The sequence below is a fragment of the Micromys minutus genome, assembly GCF_963924665.1.
Source record: "Micromys minutus genome assembly, chromosome: 8".
Lineage (NCBI taxonomy): Eukaryota > Metazoa > Chordata > Mammalia > Rodentia > Muridae > Micromys > Micromys minutus.
Genome location: NC_137977.1, coordinates 8,144,032 through 8,160,491, shown reverse-complemented (window position 1 = coordinate 8,160,491; position 16,460 = coordinate 8,144,032). Strand labels below are relative to the sequence as shown.

General features: G+C 38.3%; 1 protein-coding gene across 2 annotated transcripts in view; it reads left to right on the top strand.

Annotated features, from left to right (window-relative positions):
* The window catches only part of DSC3 (desmocollin 3), a gene marked incomplete at both ends in the record, with an annotated part of 38,148 nt that extends 22,268 nt beyond the window's left edge, over positions 1 to 15,880 (top strand). Inside the window, 8 exons of one of the 2 annotated variants that reach the window (XM_080920496.1) lie at positions 331 to 516; positions 5,052 to 5,311; positions 5,425 to 5,567; positions 7,790 to 8,014; positions 10,988 to 11,212; positions 12,970 to 13,091; positions 13,412 to 13,666; positions 15,683 to 15,880. In XM_080920496.1, coding sequence (XP_080776622.1) covers positions 331 to 516; positions 5,052 to 5,311; positions 5,425 to 5,567; positions 7,790 to 8,014; positions 10,988 to 11,212; positions 12,970 to 13,091; positions 13,412 to 13,666; positions 15,683 to 15,880 — 1,614 coding nt within the window. Of the gene's footprint in view, positions 1 to 330; positions 517 to 5,051; positions 5,312 to 5,424; positions 5,568 to 7,789; positions 8,015 to 10,987; positions 11,213 to 12,969; positions 13,092 to 13,411; positions 13,667 to 15,560; positions 15,588 to 15,682 lie in introns of those variants that run through there. The other variant, XM_080920497.1, reaches the window with a different exon arrangement.
* Positions 15,881 to 16,460: the final 580 nt, after the last annotated feature.

The window sequence follows — 16,460 nt, the reverse complement described above, 5'->3', positions numbered from 1 at the left end:
GTATACTTTGAGGCATATACTCATTTATGAATAAGACTGCAGTTCAAATATATAGTATACACACCTACACATAGACTTTGTTTCCTGATTTTAGTATTTATGTGATTTACCTCTTGTTGAAGGGTAATAACATTAGTCTACATTTATAGAAAATATTTTTTATCTTAAATTCTCATGAAAAAAGACTATCTGTGATCATGCCTTTAGGTAATGTATGTAAAACCTATGAAAACAGGCTCTTTTGGAAATTAAGAAACATTTTACTTTGTGAAAAGGTTTCTATTACGTTTTTTTAAGTTGAATTTTTAAGTGACTTTCTTTTTCTTCCAGTATGAAACATCTGTGGAGGAAAACACATATAATGTCGAAATCTTGCGTATACCCGTAGATGATAAGGACATGATTAACAGTGTCAACTGGAAGGCGAATTTCACCATCTTAAAAGGAAATGAAAATGGGTGGTTCAAAATCACAACAGACCCAGCAACAAATGAGGGTGTTCTGTGTGTCGCAAAGGTAAATGAATAATGAGTGAGAACTACATGCCACATAGTGGCTTCATCAGCTTGATAGCTTCTTCGGAATTCTATAGTAGCCAGTAAGAAAGAGAACAGGCGCATGGCTGCTGTCTTTCTTGTCTCCTAGTGTACGACAGAATACCGGTAAGCCATGATGATCTCTGTATCTCCAGTGATGTCCCTCCCAAACTTAGTGAACTCTATTTAAATTCTTAGTATGATTCTGCACAAGTAACTGTCTTTGCAGCCTACATTCCTGAGCCGGGGTCTATGCTTACAAGAGATACATATTTTAATGCTGCTGTGTCCATTTGAGACTTAACTTCTCCAGGGGCTTTTCCCAATGTAAATGTTTCTTGTTCTCTGTTGGTGACATACCTGTTTGAATTTTATCCCTAACAGACAGTACCTAGGGTGGATACAGCATTGTATAAGATATCTCTGAATAGAGATATTTTTGTTGTTCATATGGCTATTTGACTGTATGCTATATTCTTGGTCTCAAGTGTTAAGGGCAGGGAGGTCTTCACTTGATAAGAACATTTGCTTTTATATTTCCATCCTAGAATAAAAAGATAATAGTGTCTTATGGGCAGGTCGTATGTCTCCTCACTGAGTAAGAGCCACTTACCTATTAATGAGAATATAGTAGTAACCCTTACCGGTTTTAGTTGCTTTCTTATGTGAGAGCTCTAAGAGACTGGATGTCAAGGCCTAGAAAGTTCTGTCCAAATGTGGGTAGTCAGATGTGCAATCTCAGTCCCAGACACCTTTTTCAGCATGTTCCTGCTTCACTGGCTCACTTTCACTGAATTTCAGATACATAGACTAATACAATCTTCTCCCCAGCATACCTTGAAACATATTTATTTCCATTGTCTATAACATGTCAATTTCACTTATGTTTTAATTATGCATGCAAATTAATAGTTTTGCATTTAACATATTTTATATTCCCACATATAGTATATACATTTAGTATTTAAAATAATCATTAGGTATGAACTGTTATATACACATACATAACATATCTATATTCATACAGATAGTGAGTACATTTATTATTTAAAATTAATCAGTAGTTATGAGCTGTGCATATTGTATATGGCAGGCAATGGAAGAGATTGTATATAACTTAACCTGAGATGCTTCTTTCCTTTAGGATAAAGTATTAATAACCCCTAACTTATAGTGATCATAATAAATTATGATAGTAATAAGCAGATTAATGGTGATCGAGAAAAATCAGTTCCTGAAGGGCCAAAAGCAATTATCTGTCTTGGAAATCCAGATGGTTACTTCTAACTTCACTTCCAGTTTTTTTAAATAAGAAGAGCAACTCAAAGAGAAGTAACATGCTGTTGCTTGTGCTAGGATGGAGCTGCAGCTGAATGTCTATCCTTCCTTCCCAGGACAGGAAGCCCCGGCCTTTCAGCCAGAGTGCTTACCACTGATGCAATGCCTTTCCTATCACACACTGCTCTTCCAGTGTCATGGCATATGGCCATGTTCTTTTAAAATTGACGTATCTGGCTTGATAAAGTATATTTTCATTGACATGAAAAGTTCTTTTCTTACTGGAATTTTTATTAGGTTCTACTTTTCTGGATTCACATTCTAAAGCAGCTTGTTTTTTAATTAACATTTATTCTAACATTTTTTAATCAATGTAATTTGTATCTGCCATGTTGCATTCTATCATATATATATATATATGAATATAGGATATATATTCACAAAATCTTAGAAAATTAAATCTATCACGCATTCTTACAACAGTTGACACTCATCCTGAAAGGTGAATCTTTCTAGGAAAGAATTCATCTTGTGTATCTCTATTCTTAGGTACCTTTTAAACTCATAATAAGTGGTCTTTCTTTCATAAATTAAATGCACTAAGCATAGCATTTGAAATTCACCTAGACAATGTCTCACAAGAGTAGCCTTTATTAAAAGTTAAAGATGTTGAGTTTTTGTTTGTTTCTTTGTTTGATTCTGATATGTTTGTTTGGATGTTCATTTTCTAAAGAAAAAAGACATGGAGTCATACAGGTGGGGAGGTAGGGAGGATCTGGGGGGAATTAGGGAATGGAAAACAGTGATTATAATCTATTGTGTGATCAAAGATTACTGTGTATTAGGTACATATTAAGCACACATACACATATGTATTTACTCCTACTCAAAATAAAAAAGTAGAACGAGGTAGGTGAGTTTGATTACTCTAACGGAATCCTTCATTTCTAATAGCTTGGTTCTTCATTGTTAGTCAGGACTATGTCCTAGAGAAGAGTGTCTTTTAGTTCTTCCTTTATGCATGGAAGAATTGAATAATCTCCAGACTGAGTCAAAAATTACTTGGGTCTATTTCTCTTAGATGTCTAGAACTTGCCAATTTGTCTTGGTGCTAATGGAAAAAGTACAGCTCTTTGCCATTTTTACATAGAAGGACCTAGAGTCTCTCTCTAGGATTTTTATGAAAATTGTTAAAACTTCCATGCAGATGTGAGATATATTGGCTAATTTTTTAAATTAATGAAAGAAATTTATAACTTAGTATAGAGAGAACTTGCATTCTTTGCAACATTGACTGTGCCTAGAGAACTGGTAGGAAGATGCTATGAGGTTTTAGGAAGCTGCCCTGGATCATGCAGCTGAACTCAGTGAGAGCCTTCAGAGTTATCTGGAAGCACTCCTGACCTCCTCATTGTTCAGTATTGTCTGAGTCTCTGTGTGGCTGCTTCGTGAGATGGTCCTCAGTAGCATCTAACAAACGGATCTTCATATTCTTGCTCCTTGCTTCCTAATTCTGGAATAGTAATAAGAATAGCTTCATATGAGTGCCATAGGTTTTAAGATTTAGCCAACATTTTTACTTTTTAGAGGTAATTAACCCATTAATATTTGGGTGTGAGGACAGTATAAAATATTTTTATTTATCACTTATTTTTAAATTACATGTATAAATTATACAGGTATGTATGTATGTATGTATGTATGTATGTATATTTTAATGTATGCAGTGCCCTTGGAAGCTAGAAGAGGCTGTCAAATCCCCTCTACAGTTATAGGCAGCTATATGTGAACTGACTAACAAGGATTCTAGGAGCAAAATTCTGATCCTCTGGGACAGAAGCAAGCACTGCTTACCCCTGAGACATCTCTCTAATCCCTCATATATCTTTTTGGATTTTGTTCAAAATTCAGCCAGTGACTGTTTTGATATGTATAAATATGACCAGAGAAAACATCCTGTGATTACCTTCACAGTAGAGCAGAAAATAATGCTTTATGGATTTTTCTAGATTGTTTTGTTTAAAAAAATTACTTATAACTATGGCATTTAAATGTTTCTGGAAGCTTATGAGCCAAATTAATTGATTTAATGATGTGTAGAGATTAAAATGTGCCCATTAAAGAAATGGTTTGAGGCCATGATATCTATCTTCAAACTCTTGCCCAAATGAAACCTTTTGACTTTAGAGACTTTCTCTTTCTCTTTTCTGCACTGCTGCTTGCGTAGAATGAGGTAAGAATAGGCATTGCTGTGCATATGGGTGTGTGGATCTAGTGAATTTATACTCACTGCTTAAAGCAGTGTTGTATGTCAGCAGTGACCACCATGGAGTTCATCAAGTTGATAGTCTTCTGGATTTCAGTTGTGAGAAGTCCATGTGGTAAATGACAGACAATGCCAAAGTGCCATTTTTAAATTGCCAAGAATATACTTTGTGTAACAGAAGGCAGCATTACATAATTCAGGAAGGAATCATCAAAAAACAAAATGGATTCCTAAGGAGAAATGAGATCCTTGGTAGATTTTGTTTAGAGGAAACACAGACTATAGATGGCTCACTTAGATGTCTCATAAAAGGATACGTAAAACAGATATTTGGGAGCCGAGTAAGTACACTCCAGTAATCCCAACACTCGCAAGGCTGAGAAAGGAGGATCATCCTAGATTTAAGCCAACTTGGATGATACAGTGAGTTTTGCACAGTAAGAATCAGTTTTAATTGCACAAATATGAAAATACACAAATGACTGCAACAAAAACCAAACCAAGCAGATTCTCAAAGCCCCACAAACACAACAAACAGACATTTACAATACCCACGAGTCTGAAAGTAAATAAAATCTTTTCACCTTCTAGAAACATCCAACTTTACAACATTTCTCAAATACCAGAGTTAGACCCTTAAACCCAGTCTATTAGACACTGACATAATTCTATAATATTCCCAAATTCAGAATAATTTTCCTTAAAAGGATGAAACTGAACAAACCAAAAACTAGTTAAGAGATTTCTTTGCCACAGCTATGTAAAGCTATCTTTGGAGATTTTGGAGGTGAGCCCTGGCCAAAGTTGGTTTGCACAGGATCTCAGCTCCAGCAAGGGAGGGAAGTCATTGTTAATGAAGTGTGAGTGTGAATTTATTATGCAGTCCTGTTCATACTGATTCATGGGACTGGTTACTTGAACTGAGAAATGTACTGTGTCATGAGCTGACATGTATGTTCTCTATTTTAAAGCCACTGGACTATGAAGAAAATCGTCAAGTGACCCTAGAGATTGGGGTGAACAATGAAGCTCCATTCATTAGAGATGTTGCAAGCCGAATACCCACCATGAATCGGGCCATGGTTACAGTCCATGTGAGGGATCAGAATGAGGGGCCAGAATGCAAGCCCCCTGAGCAGTATGTGCGGATCAAAGAGAACTCGGCAGTTGGGTCTAAGATCAACGGCTACAAGGCCTTTGACCCTGAAACCAAGAATAGCAATGGTTTAAGGTACACAAATCTCTGCAGTCATGTGCTAGTGCGGTTGTCATGATTGAAGCAGGTAACTTGATTTGAGGTGTGTTATGACACCGAAGACTTATAAATTTTCATTTTATTAATAGGTACAAAAAATTGCAGGATCCTAAAGACTGGGTCAGCATTGATGAAATTTCGGGGTTACTCACCATCTCAAAAACCCTAGACAGAGAAATCATGGCTCCAAGAAATGACTTATACAATATTACAGTCATGGCAATTGACCAAGGTAATTAGTATAAAGTATTAATTTTGTATGTTATAATAGAATGGAAGAATAAATTGTAATTATTTTTATGGCAAATTCGTATTATGGTAAATATACACAATTCTTGAAAATGATCTCAAGATTAGTATCTCTTTTGTTGTCTGAGGAGATGATTTTGGTGAGAAGATACCAATTATTTCTGGTTTTGTTTGTTTTGTCTTATTGCTTTGTTTTGTTTGTAAAGCTAAAGCTGCTTTTACATTTACTATATAGCTAAGGATGAACTTTATCATTCCTGACCCCACTGCCTCAGCATACTGAGTGCTACAGGGTTTTTGTTGTTGATACAGAGTGTTATTCTGCAGCCCAAGATGACTCAAGCCCACTCTATAACTCAGGCTGGTCTTCAAGTTGTGGCAATTCTCCTGTCTTAGCTTTCCCTGTGTTGGGTTTATAAGTGTGAGCCTTCATGTCCAGCTAAATAGCACATCTCCTTTTTATCTTTATATTCTATCTACAGAAACTTAGTTCATGCATAGCTTTGTGGTACAGGACAATGATCAAACTTAACCACGAGACTAGATGCACTGTTCTCCTCATACTCTTCATAAATCTTTGTGTCCTTTATGTGGCGGCTCCCCCCATTAATGAATTTTCAACCATGAAATTAATTTATATTAATTAATTAACTTTTACTTAATTAATTTTTACTTATTTTACCTTACATGGTGATCACAGCTTCCCCTCCCTCATCTCCTCCTTGTCCCTACCTCTGACTTCCCCTCCACCCCATCATTTCTCCTTTCCTCAGAGAAGGGGTGGCTTCCCCAGGATATAAACCTGTCTTGGTATATCAAGTTGCAGTGGAACTAGGCAAAACACTGCAGCACACTTAGGGGAAAAGGACCCAAAGGCAGATAAGAATTGTTAGGTGTCCCACATCAAGACCAAGCTGCACATCTGTAACATATATGTAGAGGGACTAGATCTGTTCCATAAATGCTCTTTGGTTGGTTGTTCAGCTTCGGTGAGCTTCTGTGAGCCCAGGGCAGTTCATTTCAGTGACTTTCTTGTGGTGTCTTTGACACCTCTGGCTCCTTCAGTATTGTCTCCTTCTCTTCCCAGAGTTCTGCCTAATATTTGGCTGTGGTCTCTGCATCTGTCTTTATCAGCTGCTGAGTAAATCCTGTCAGAGGACAGTTATGTTAGGCTCCTGTCTGCAAGTAAATCAGAATACCAAATAGTGTCAAGGGTTGACTCTATCTCATGGGATGAGTCTCAAGCTGGGTCCGTCATTGGTTGGTCGTTCCCTCAATTTCTGCTTCACTTTTATTCCTGCCCATCTTGTAGGCAGGAAAAGTTTTAGGTGGGAGGTTTTGTGAGTAGGTTAGTATCCCCATCTTTTTTTTACTCATTGAGCTGATTATCAAATCCTTCTGAACTTGAATTCTAGTTTTTAAAGTAAATTTTCTTTCCCCAGTCTTTATTTTAAGTTACAATAATCTCAATGTATTATATAACCTTATACTCATTGAATTAGAATCTTTGGTTTTGAAGCATTTATGTAATATGTTAAAACCTCCCTATGGGTTTGAATCCAATTTTGGGGTAGAATATTTCTATAACCACTTCATTATGACTCATTAACATCCATTAGCACAAGGAAAGAGAACATTAAATTTAGCATTTATTTCTACAATTTATAGTAATTCTAGCAAAGGGCTTATTGAAACTTGTATCTGATATTATCATTAACAGCAACCATCTTAGACAACCTTTAGCTTTTACTCATTTATATTCTTATTTCCCATTCATCTAATAACCAAAGATCAGGAAATATTGATTTTCAGGAAATATTGATTCTATCTGTACCACTCAGCAACCTGTACCTCCATGTGACATGCTGCTGTAGTCACAAAAGCTGGGAAAAGGAACTAGCTTAGGTGGCCATCATGGATAAAGAAACCATGCTACCTATACATAATGGGATTTCATGTCTCTGTAAAGAAAAATAAATAGTGACATTTGCAGGAAATGTGCACAAATGGAGTTAATTACATTGAGAGATAAAAGCTAGATTCAGAAAGACAAATACCACATACTTTCTTTCATGTGTAGGATCTAGATTTAAAATTATGTAGTTATGTGTATATAGAAATAGAGATTAAGACTTTTTTGCTTTGGGGAGACTCTAAAACAAGAATCTGAGACCAGCACTGAGCCTTGTGTCTTTCCCTTCTCAGAGGGTAAATCATGCACAGGGACACTTGCAGTGAACATTGAGGATGTGAATGACAACGCACCAGAGATAAGTCAAGAATATATTGTCATCTGCAAGCCAAAGATGGGGTATACAGACATTTCAGCTGTGGATCCTGATGAACCTGTTCATGGCCCTCCCTTTCACTTCACCTTGGCAAGCCCTTCTCCAGAAGTCAACAGAATCTGGACCCTCAGCCAAGTTAATGGTATTCCAGCAAGATAACGATTTATGTGATCTAAACAGCAAAACCATTGGAGGGTTTACATATTAATTTCCACAAAGTATGATGCAAAAGTTTAGGATGTTAAATTAGCTATTTTCAAATGCATGCATTTGTGTGTATGTGTGTGTAAGTGTATGTGCATGTTTATGCATCTCTCTGTAAATGTCTGTTTGCCTGTGTGTATGTGTATGTGCATGTTCATAGATGCTAGTAGAGGGTGTCATATTCCCCAGAACTGAAATTAAAGGCAGTTATGAATTGTCAAATATGGGTGTTGGGAACTGAACCCTGGTCCTCAGGAAGAACAATGTTTTCAACAACAGAGCTATCTCCCCAGCTCTTAATACCATGTTCTTTCATTCTACAAAATTTTATGAATGCTGTCCTTTCTGCCAAAAAAAATTACCTCCACTGTGTCTTAGTTTCGTGCTAACATGAAATATATGTGTTGTTTACAACTGGTCAAAGCTGCACACCCTGGATATCTGCATAGGGATGAGACAGACAGGCAGCACCTCAGCCCAGATGCTTAGCCTCACACCTTGTCTGACTGAGGTTTTCTAGCTGTCCTTTCACTGTCAGCACTGAACCCAGTACATGGCACACAATAACTACTTAAAAAGTTATTTCATCATCAATGCTTTGATGAAAGAATATTTATTAAGTGAAAAGATCACAGTAGGCCCACAGTGATTGGGTATCATCAGAGTTTGAAGGTTTTCTTAGGAGTGCTGAGTACTTGGGTATAAGGAAGGGTGAAGTTAGGTGGTGAGGACTATGTCCTAAGCTGAGGAGACTGATGTCTGTACTGTAGGTGACAGTGATGTATGCACTGGGACTGTGGAAAGGAGGCCATGTTGCATCTGGATGTATGTCTTATATAGATGACAGTAGTGTCAGAAGATAACTGGGAGAGGGCCAGGCTGAATAATAAGGAAAATCCAAGCTTGTTGAACTATTACAAGGATATGGCATGGCTTTAGCTTGTTCAGTTGTCTTGAAAAAGGTCAGTGATTTGCATAATCTTTTCTTAGATACTGGTGTTGCTAAGTGCTCCAGTATAATCCAAGAACCATGCATAATTTTCTAGCAAGCTTTCAGGTGCAAGGTCTAGCCAAACCCCAACAGTTCTAACAGACTTCCAGGACCTTTTTGGGCTGTATTCTATGGTGCCATGACATCTTATTAGTTCTAGTATTAAAACCCAAGGAAGTCTGTAGAACTTTGATTAATTGATATTAACATCATTCAAATAAGCTACCAAGACAATTGTAGACAGTTGATTATCATAGCTGATTAAAAAAACCAAAGTTTTCTGATGTAAATGGTCATTTTTTTGTGTATTGAGAAGTAGTATCATTAGTTCTACATGCAGATTATGTCTACATGTAGATATTGTATGTAGATTATGTCTACATGCAAGGCATTCCTCATACAGGAAGTACTATGCTTTCTGAAACATTGTCTTTTGCAGAGGGTTAAAGTAAAAAGTAAATGGCATAGTGCTGCATGTATCTTTAAAAAGCACGCATCCCCTTGTCTGGTTTCCTTGTCTAGTGCCGCAGTCCCTCACGACTTAGCTCCAAGATCACACTGCCGCTGGCCCCACTTCCATCTGCTCCTCCTGAGAACGCACACTTGTATTACACTGGCCATCCACCCCCATGGCTGATCTCCATTTGCTGGTTGCCCCTGTCCTAATGGTTTCATCCGACTCCCTTTACCCCTGAGAACCAAAAACACTGGAAACTTTTATATTTTAAAACTCACCAGATAACTCAAAGGCTGGGCAAAGAATATCTTGCCCCATCCTTCTTGGCATCTCCAGGCAGAACTGCGGAGGGCACAGTCTGTCAGTGCTATGAGAAACCTACATGTTTGCTGTCTCTCATCCACCTGCTGCTTGGTCTGACTCCCAGTTCTCTCCTTCTTTCTCTTCCTGTCATGCCCAGAAATCCCACCTTCTCTTTCACCCAGGAATTAGCTTTTGCCATCTTTATTTAGCCAATCAACAATTCGGGAAGCAATTAGGGCAATTCGCCCTACACCATAGAGCATAAAAACTGGTAACATTCTCTGTGTGTCTGCAAGTATTGATTCTTTAACAGCATATGAGCTGGAATTATAGAAAAAAATGGCCTTGACATTAAGAGCTAATTCTTATTCTGTTATAGATCACGGGAAATAAAATATTGTTAGAATGATACTAGGTCATTTCAATACCAGATTAGTACTGTTTATTACTATTATTATTATTTTGGCCTTTTGAAATAAGGTCTCATTAAGTAGCTCAGGCTAGCTCCAAATTCACTGTTCTACAGCTTCCCCTTAGTCTCAAGTACTAGGATCTCAGGTGTACGTTCCTTACCTGGATTCAAATTTATTTTTTAAGACTTTCTTTCAGAGAATTACAAGGGGAACCATGTCTAAAGAAATGTGACTTTCTGGAAAGGGTTAAAGGCATCAAAGGCAACTCCCCCCCCCCCCCTTTGCAGTTTTTGAATTCGGTCGTTTTGTTTGTTTGTTTGTTTGCTTGCTTGCTTTTCCTAGCAAGAGTCTCGGAATAGCCTCAGAAGAAGTAATAATAACCAGGCATTATAAATAGCATTATGGACTAGGGAGAGCTCAGTCGGTAAAGTGCTGTCTGTGGAAGCATGAAGACCTGAACAGTCCTAAAACCCACATGAAAACCTCAGGATAGTGCAGGACCTGTTGTCATTCTAGTACTGGTGGCGGGCAGGAGTCGGGTGGATCGCTGGGTGGATTGCCTGGTGTGGCCAGCTAGCTTAATCTTCAGGTGCTAGGCAATGAGAGATCCAAAACTTAAGGTGGTCAGTTCCTGGGGAATGATATCTGAGGTTCTTATGGAATCTCCATATTTAAGCACACGTATGTGTACACATATCCACACAAAAATCAATCCATCAAAATAAAACCTTTTTATTTTCTTCAAAGATACTGCTGCCCGCCTGTCCTATCAGAAAACTGCGGATGTTCAAGTATACAACATTCCTGTTACTGTAGAAGATAGAGCCGGTCAATCTGCAACCAAAATCCTGAAAGTTAACCTATGCGATTGTACTCATCCCAGCCAGTGTCTGCTCAGATCCAGGAGCGCGGGGGTCACCCTGGGGAAGTGGGCCATCCTTGCCATCTTGCTGGGCATCGCCCTGCTGTTTTGTAAGTACTGTCATTCACTTGAAGATACAGTGAGAAATAGACAGAGTATCAACAAGGATCTTGGGAAGTGAACACAGACAAGCACCCATCAGCAGTGAGAGACTTTTGCAGGTCACCGCTGTATTCTGTGGCAGCTGAGTTCTACGTGAATAGTTGCTGTATGAGAGAACATAATCCTCTCTGAGACAGGTTGCATGCTTGGACAGAATTGTTTCAAAAGTCTCTAATTTACTTACTTCTGCTTTCTTTCTTTTTTCTATTTACAGAGACAGCTTAGTCTTTTGGGGTACAGCTGACATAATTGTGTGAAATTCTTAGACTAGTACATTCTAAGTTTCTAACACTCTTCTCATTCTTCACCAACCCCACAAAACACATATATCTTTAACACCTACTGAAGTTCAGAAAACAGTGCCAGGTAGGATTCATTGTAGAATAAAATACAGAGATTATAAACAAAAACCCATTGAAACAAACATCAAGACACTCAACAACAACTCAAAGAAAGTCAACAGTCACCAAAATGCTTTTTTTTTTTTTTTTGATGGGAGGAGAAAGTAGAGTGACAATGTTGCTGTGCATGTGATCAGCATTGGCCACACATTTCAACACATGGCTCGATCACTAAGTTATTTCTACACAACATGATTTGGGAGTCAGCCACGTGGCATACCCAAGGAGATGTGTTTTCAAAACTGTATGATAAGACTAGGTCTGAGGAAGCCAAACAATGGTGTTCAGACACCTCTGTCTTGACAGAAATGATTGAAGGGAGAAGGGTCAAAAAATGAAGCCAGAAGGTGAGGGGAGGGGAAGCACCGCGGTCCTTCAGAGGACAGGCAGTGTGTCTGTCAGAGCCTTTTGGAAGGTCTGAAGTCTGAGACATCTGTAACAGGGCCATCACTGAGCAATTCTGAATGAGAGGCATAGCGGCATTGTCTCAGCTTGTCATATCTGCAGGCTAAATGCTGAATGCCGGGCATTCTTTATTCTTGTTTTTCTGATTGTTTGTTTGGTTTGGTTGTTGCTTTGTTTTTTTGAGACAAAGTCACACTGTCTCTGGCTGTTCTAGAATTTGCTGTGTAGACCAGGACCAAGCTGTAATTTTCATATCATGAATTATTAATAATTATTTTCTTTTTTAACAATGCAAGGGCTTAGAAATCTTAGGTCATTCCATACAAAAACATGTGGTGGGCTGGAATTGTAACCATGGGGTTTGTCTGGGCCACTGTAAATAGCTTTGATTACTATTGGTTGAGTGATTGTATTATCTTAAATCTTCTATTATGATGTAGGATGGAAATCTAGATAAGATACAAAATCTGCTTAATTTTTTTTCTTTATCGAAAGCAATCTGATCTAAGAAAAAAGGGGCTTTTAAAAATTTACTTATTTTTTATTTTCCAGTTGGCAAACTGATCTTTGGAGATCAGTAAATACTATTAATATTTGACTTAAATAAATACTAGTGATTTTTAAGACCTACAATTGAACTTGTGATAATAAACACTTTCACATGAAGTGTTTAGTTCTTCTATTAGAAATATTGTCAAAATACACTGTGATTACGGCACATTTCAATTTGTGCCTGTGAGTTTTCAAACCAGGATAATCCAAGGGTAGCCACAGTTAAGGTTCTTATTTTCCTTCTTTGGCCTAAGGAATAAGTAATAACGAATCGGTTTATTGTATGTTTGGTAAATGAAGTATGATCTTTTTACAGTGTATTTCTTCTTGTTGTTATTCTTATTTAGCGGTACTGCTAACTTTAGTATGTGGGGTTGTTACTTCCCGGAAAGGAAAACATTTTCCTGAAGATTTAGCACAGCAAAACTTAATTATATCAAATACCGAAGCACCTGGGGATGACAGAGTGGTAAGTCATTTTTTTGGTAGATTATTATCTCTATAGTTTAAAAATTTATCCCTATGAAGTTATGAGAAGCTAATTTATATCTTAAAGGGTTGGAATCTTATAAATTGCAAGTCTTCAGTCGGCCAGTGTTCCAGAGCACTTACCGACTTCCTAAAACAAATTCACTTTTCGGGTCTAATGTTTCTGCATTTTTGGTAGCATTAATTCAATCTTAGTCTTTTGCTGTAAATTTTTTTTTGCAGCACTAATCAGTCTGATTGCTTTCTGCAGTGTGTGAGATTCTTTGACCCCGACCGATGTCTTATTTTGTTTTAATGCAGTGCTCTGCCAACGGATTCACCACCCACACTGCCAACAACTCCAGCCAAGGCTTCTGTGGCACCATGGGGTCGGGAATGAGGAATGGTGGCCAGGAGACCATCGAGATGATGAAAGGCCACCAGACCCTGGACTCCTGCCGTGTGACCGGGCATCAGCACACCCTGGACTCCTGCAGGGGAGGACACATCGAGACCGACAACTGCAGATACGCATACTCGGAGTGGCACAGTTTCACGAAGCCCCGGCTCGGTGAAGTAAGTTGGCTTCCTTAGGTCTTTAACTCTGAAGGAGAGGACAATCAGACACTGATATTAAAGTACATTCCAGAAGCTGCTCTACCACAGTGTTTTATGTGTCTTCTCTTGGAAGTCATTTAAAAGATGCTTTGGCTTGGTTACATCTTTAATTTTTAAGTCATTCGATTCCTCTGTCACATTAGTTCAGTTTCTAGACCCTTACAAGATCCAGAGGTTTCTAACATCTGCCCCTGAATGGCCATTGTTAGGTGTGTGTCTCTCTCATATAAACTCCTTTGATAAGAAAAGAATGTGAAAAAAAGTCTATAGTTCCTCACAAATATGCATTTCCAAAATCAAATTTATATGATGCTATGAAAACATAAATCTCTGAATGTAGCTCTAGGTTAAACCCTGGCACACTTTACTGAATGCAGCTTTACTTAAGCCATACATTCATTTGTTTACTTAGTTTAATTTCCTGCTTTCTCCTTTAAGGGGATGAGTTGTTTTTCACATATTTATAGGGTGTGATGAGGGATCGCCTGTGTATGCAACGTAGAATAACAAAATGACCCAGTTCACGAGGACATTTGAAATTTATTCTTAGTAATTTTGAAATATACAACACACCATCATATAAATTGTTTTCAATACTCTACACAGACATAAAGGATCTCAACTAGAGAGAGGCAACGCTATGGAAGGAAGGGTTAAGTAAGCGGGCATTAGTCTAAATCAACAGTTTTGGAAAGTTTTAAAATACAAATGCCTTTGTTTCATTCTAGAAGTCTCTAATTCCACTGATGTGTGTGTGTGTGTGTGTGTGTGTGTGTGTGTGTGTGTGTGAACAAAATCTCACTTGGGATTTGCATATTAGGCAAGGTAGGGGTCCTGTTTAAACATTCTTGCTCAGTGATTCATGTGTGAATCAGAGGGAACTGATGTGCTTCTAGCAAATCTTGGACCAGGCAAGGTTAGTTCCGTTATGGGCAGAACATGGGTAATAGTCTAGAAGAGGCTCTTAGTCACTGCGTGCTCATAGTCTTATTGTTTTTTTATATATCGCGACACTCAAGTGTTTACCTGTTTTATGTTGAAGATGGCATTCGTGTGACATTATGAGAATTACTGGTGCTCTGGACACTCACCTAGGAATGCCCTTCAGTGTCATAGCTGGTAATGGGAGGAGAAATTAGCAAGGTCACAGTTCAAACAGCTGGTAGCATGTGGCCGTGAGCTGAGGGTTAGGAAAAGACTGTGCAGCTTGGCATAGGGAACCTTGAAGACTGGAAGACAGACCAGTGAGACATCGTACTGAGGGTAAGGAAGACATGACAGCAGGACATAGCACTGGGCGAAAGGCAGAAGAGGCTTCAGAGCACAGGTATAGTTTCAGCATTGTGAATTAAATGGATAATTTTAATTTTATTGATTTCTTGGGAGCTGTATCTCCAGCTTTTGGCTACGTTGGAATGCAGTATTTTTTATGTACTTCATAGATGCACACAATAGAGGTTTAATTCATGGACAATATCCCCTTACGAATAATGGTCATAAGAAGTATACTTTCACACATTGCTCTTCCCATCATCAGTTTCCCGAAATAAAGTAATATTGGAGGAGAAGTTGACTTAAAGTACCACAAGTTAGTGACCTAAAGTAACTTTGAACCAGGACCATTTGGTATCTGCCTACAAATTCCAACCACTTGGCATATTGTCTTCATTTTGTGAACTGACCTCAACTATAGACAAAACATTTGGGAATAAATATTTAATGATGACTTAAATGTACTTCAATATAACATTTATAGACTTATTTTATTTTGATGAATTATTAAAAATGCAAACTATATTGATTTATGATATGGCTGTAATATAGACCAATCATGTGCATTTTTTGTGTGTAGGACTCCATTAGAGGACACACTGGTTAAAAATTAAACATAAAAGGTAAATAAAATAAATTTTCTGTTCATATGTTGAAGTTGTTTTAAAAAAATAATACAATCCTCTTTTTTGGACTTTACAGAAATTGCATGTGTGTAATCAGAACGAAGACCACATCCCATCCCAAGACTATATCCTCACCTATAACTACGAAGGCAGGGGATCTCCCGCCGGCTCTGTGGGTTGCTGCAGTGAAAAGCAGGAAGAAGAGGGACTCGATTTTTTAAACAACTTGGAGCCCAAATTTCTTACATTGGCAGAAACATGCACAAAGAGATAATGCCACCAGGTTGCCATCAGACACGGCCTTAAGAGACGATCCAGCAGTTAGAAACAACGACGCTGTAAAACAGACTCACAATTTGCACAAAAATGCCCTTGTGTTATGCTGGCTTGACATGTGATATTCTGACTGCAGTCTCGTGTGAAATTGTCACAGAATTAGGGGAAACCATTTGTGAAACTCTGATCTTTTCCGGGGATGGTGTGCTACGTGTAACTGTCCTGCAAAGCGGGGCAGGAGCACGGTGTTTCAGTTCCTAGTCTGTCACAGGGTCGTGACACTTGCAGTGTGCAAGGCATGTATCCTTCAGTGCTGCTGAGGTACACCCACATTGTGTGTCCAGGAACTAGTGCACATATAACAAACTTTTCTCCCTTTTGCAGCCTTCCCCCTACCAACTTGCATTGTTAAAACAATTTGTTGCTGACCACTTTTCAAAGAGTTCAGTGTTAAAAGAGAGGACCAGAAGAGCTCAAAGTGTAGTACTGGAGTCAACTGAGGTCTGTAAAGGATGCTCCCTGCCTTGAAGATACTTTCCTAACAACTGACTGGTGGAAACTCTTAGTTAAGTTGTACC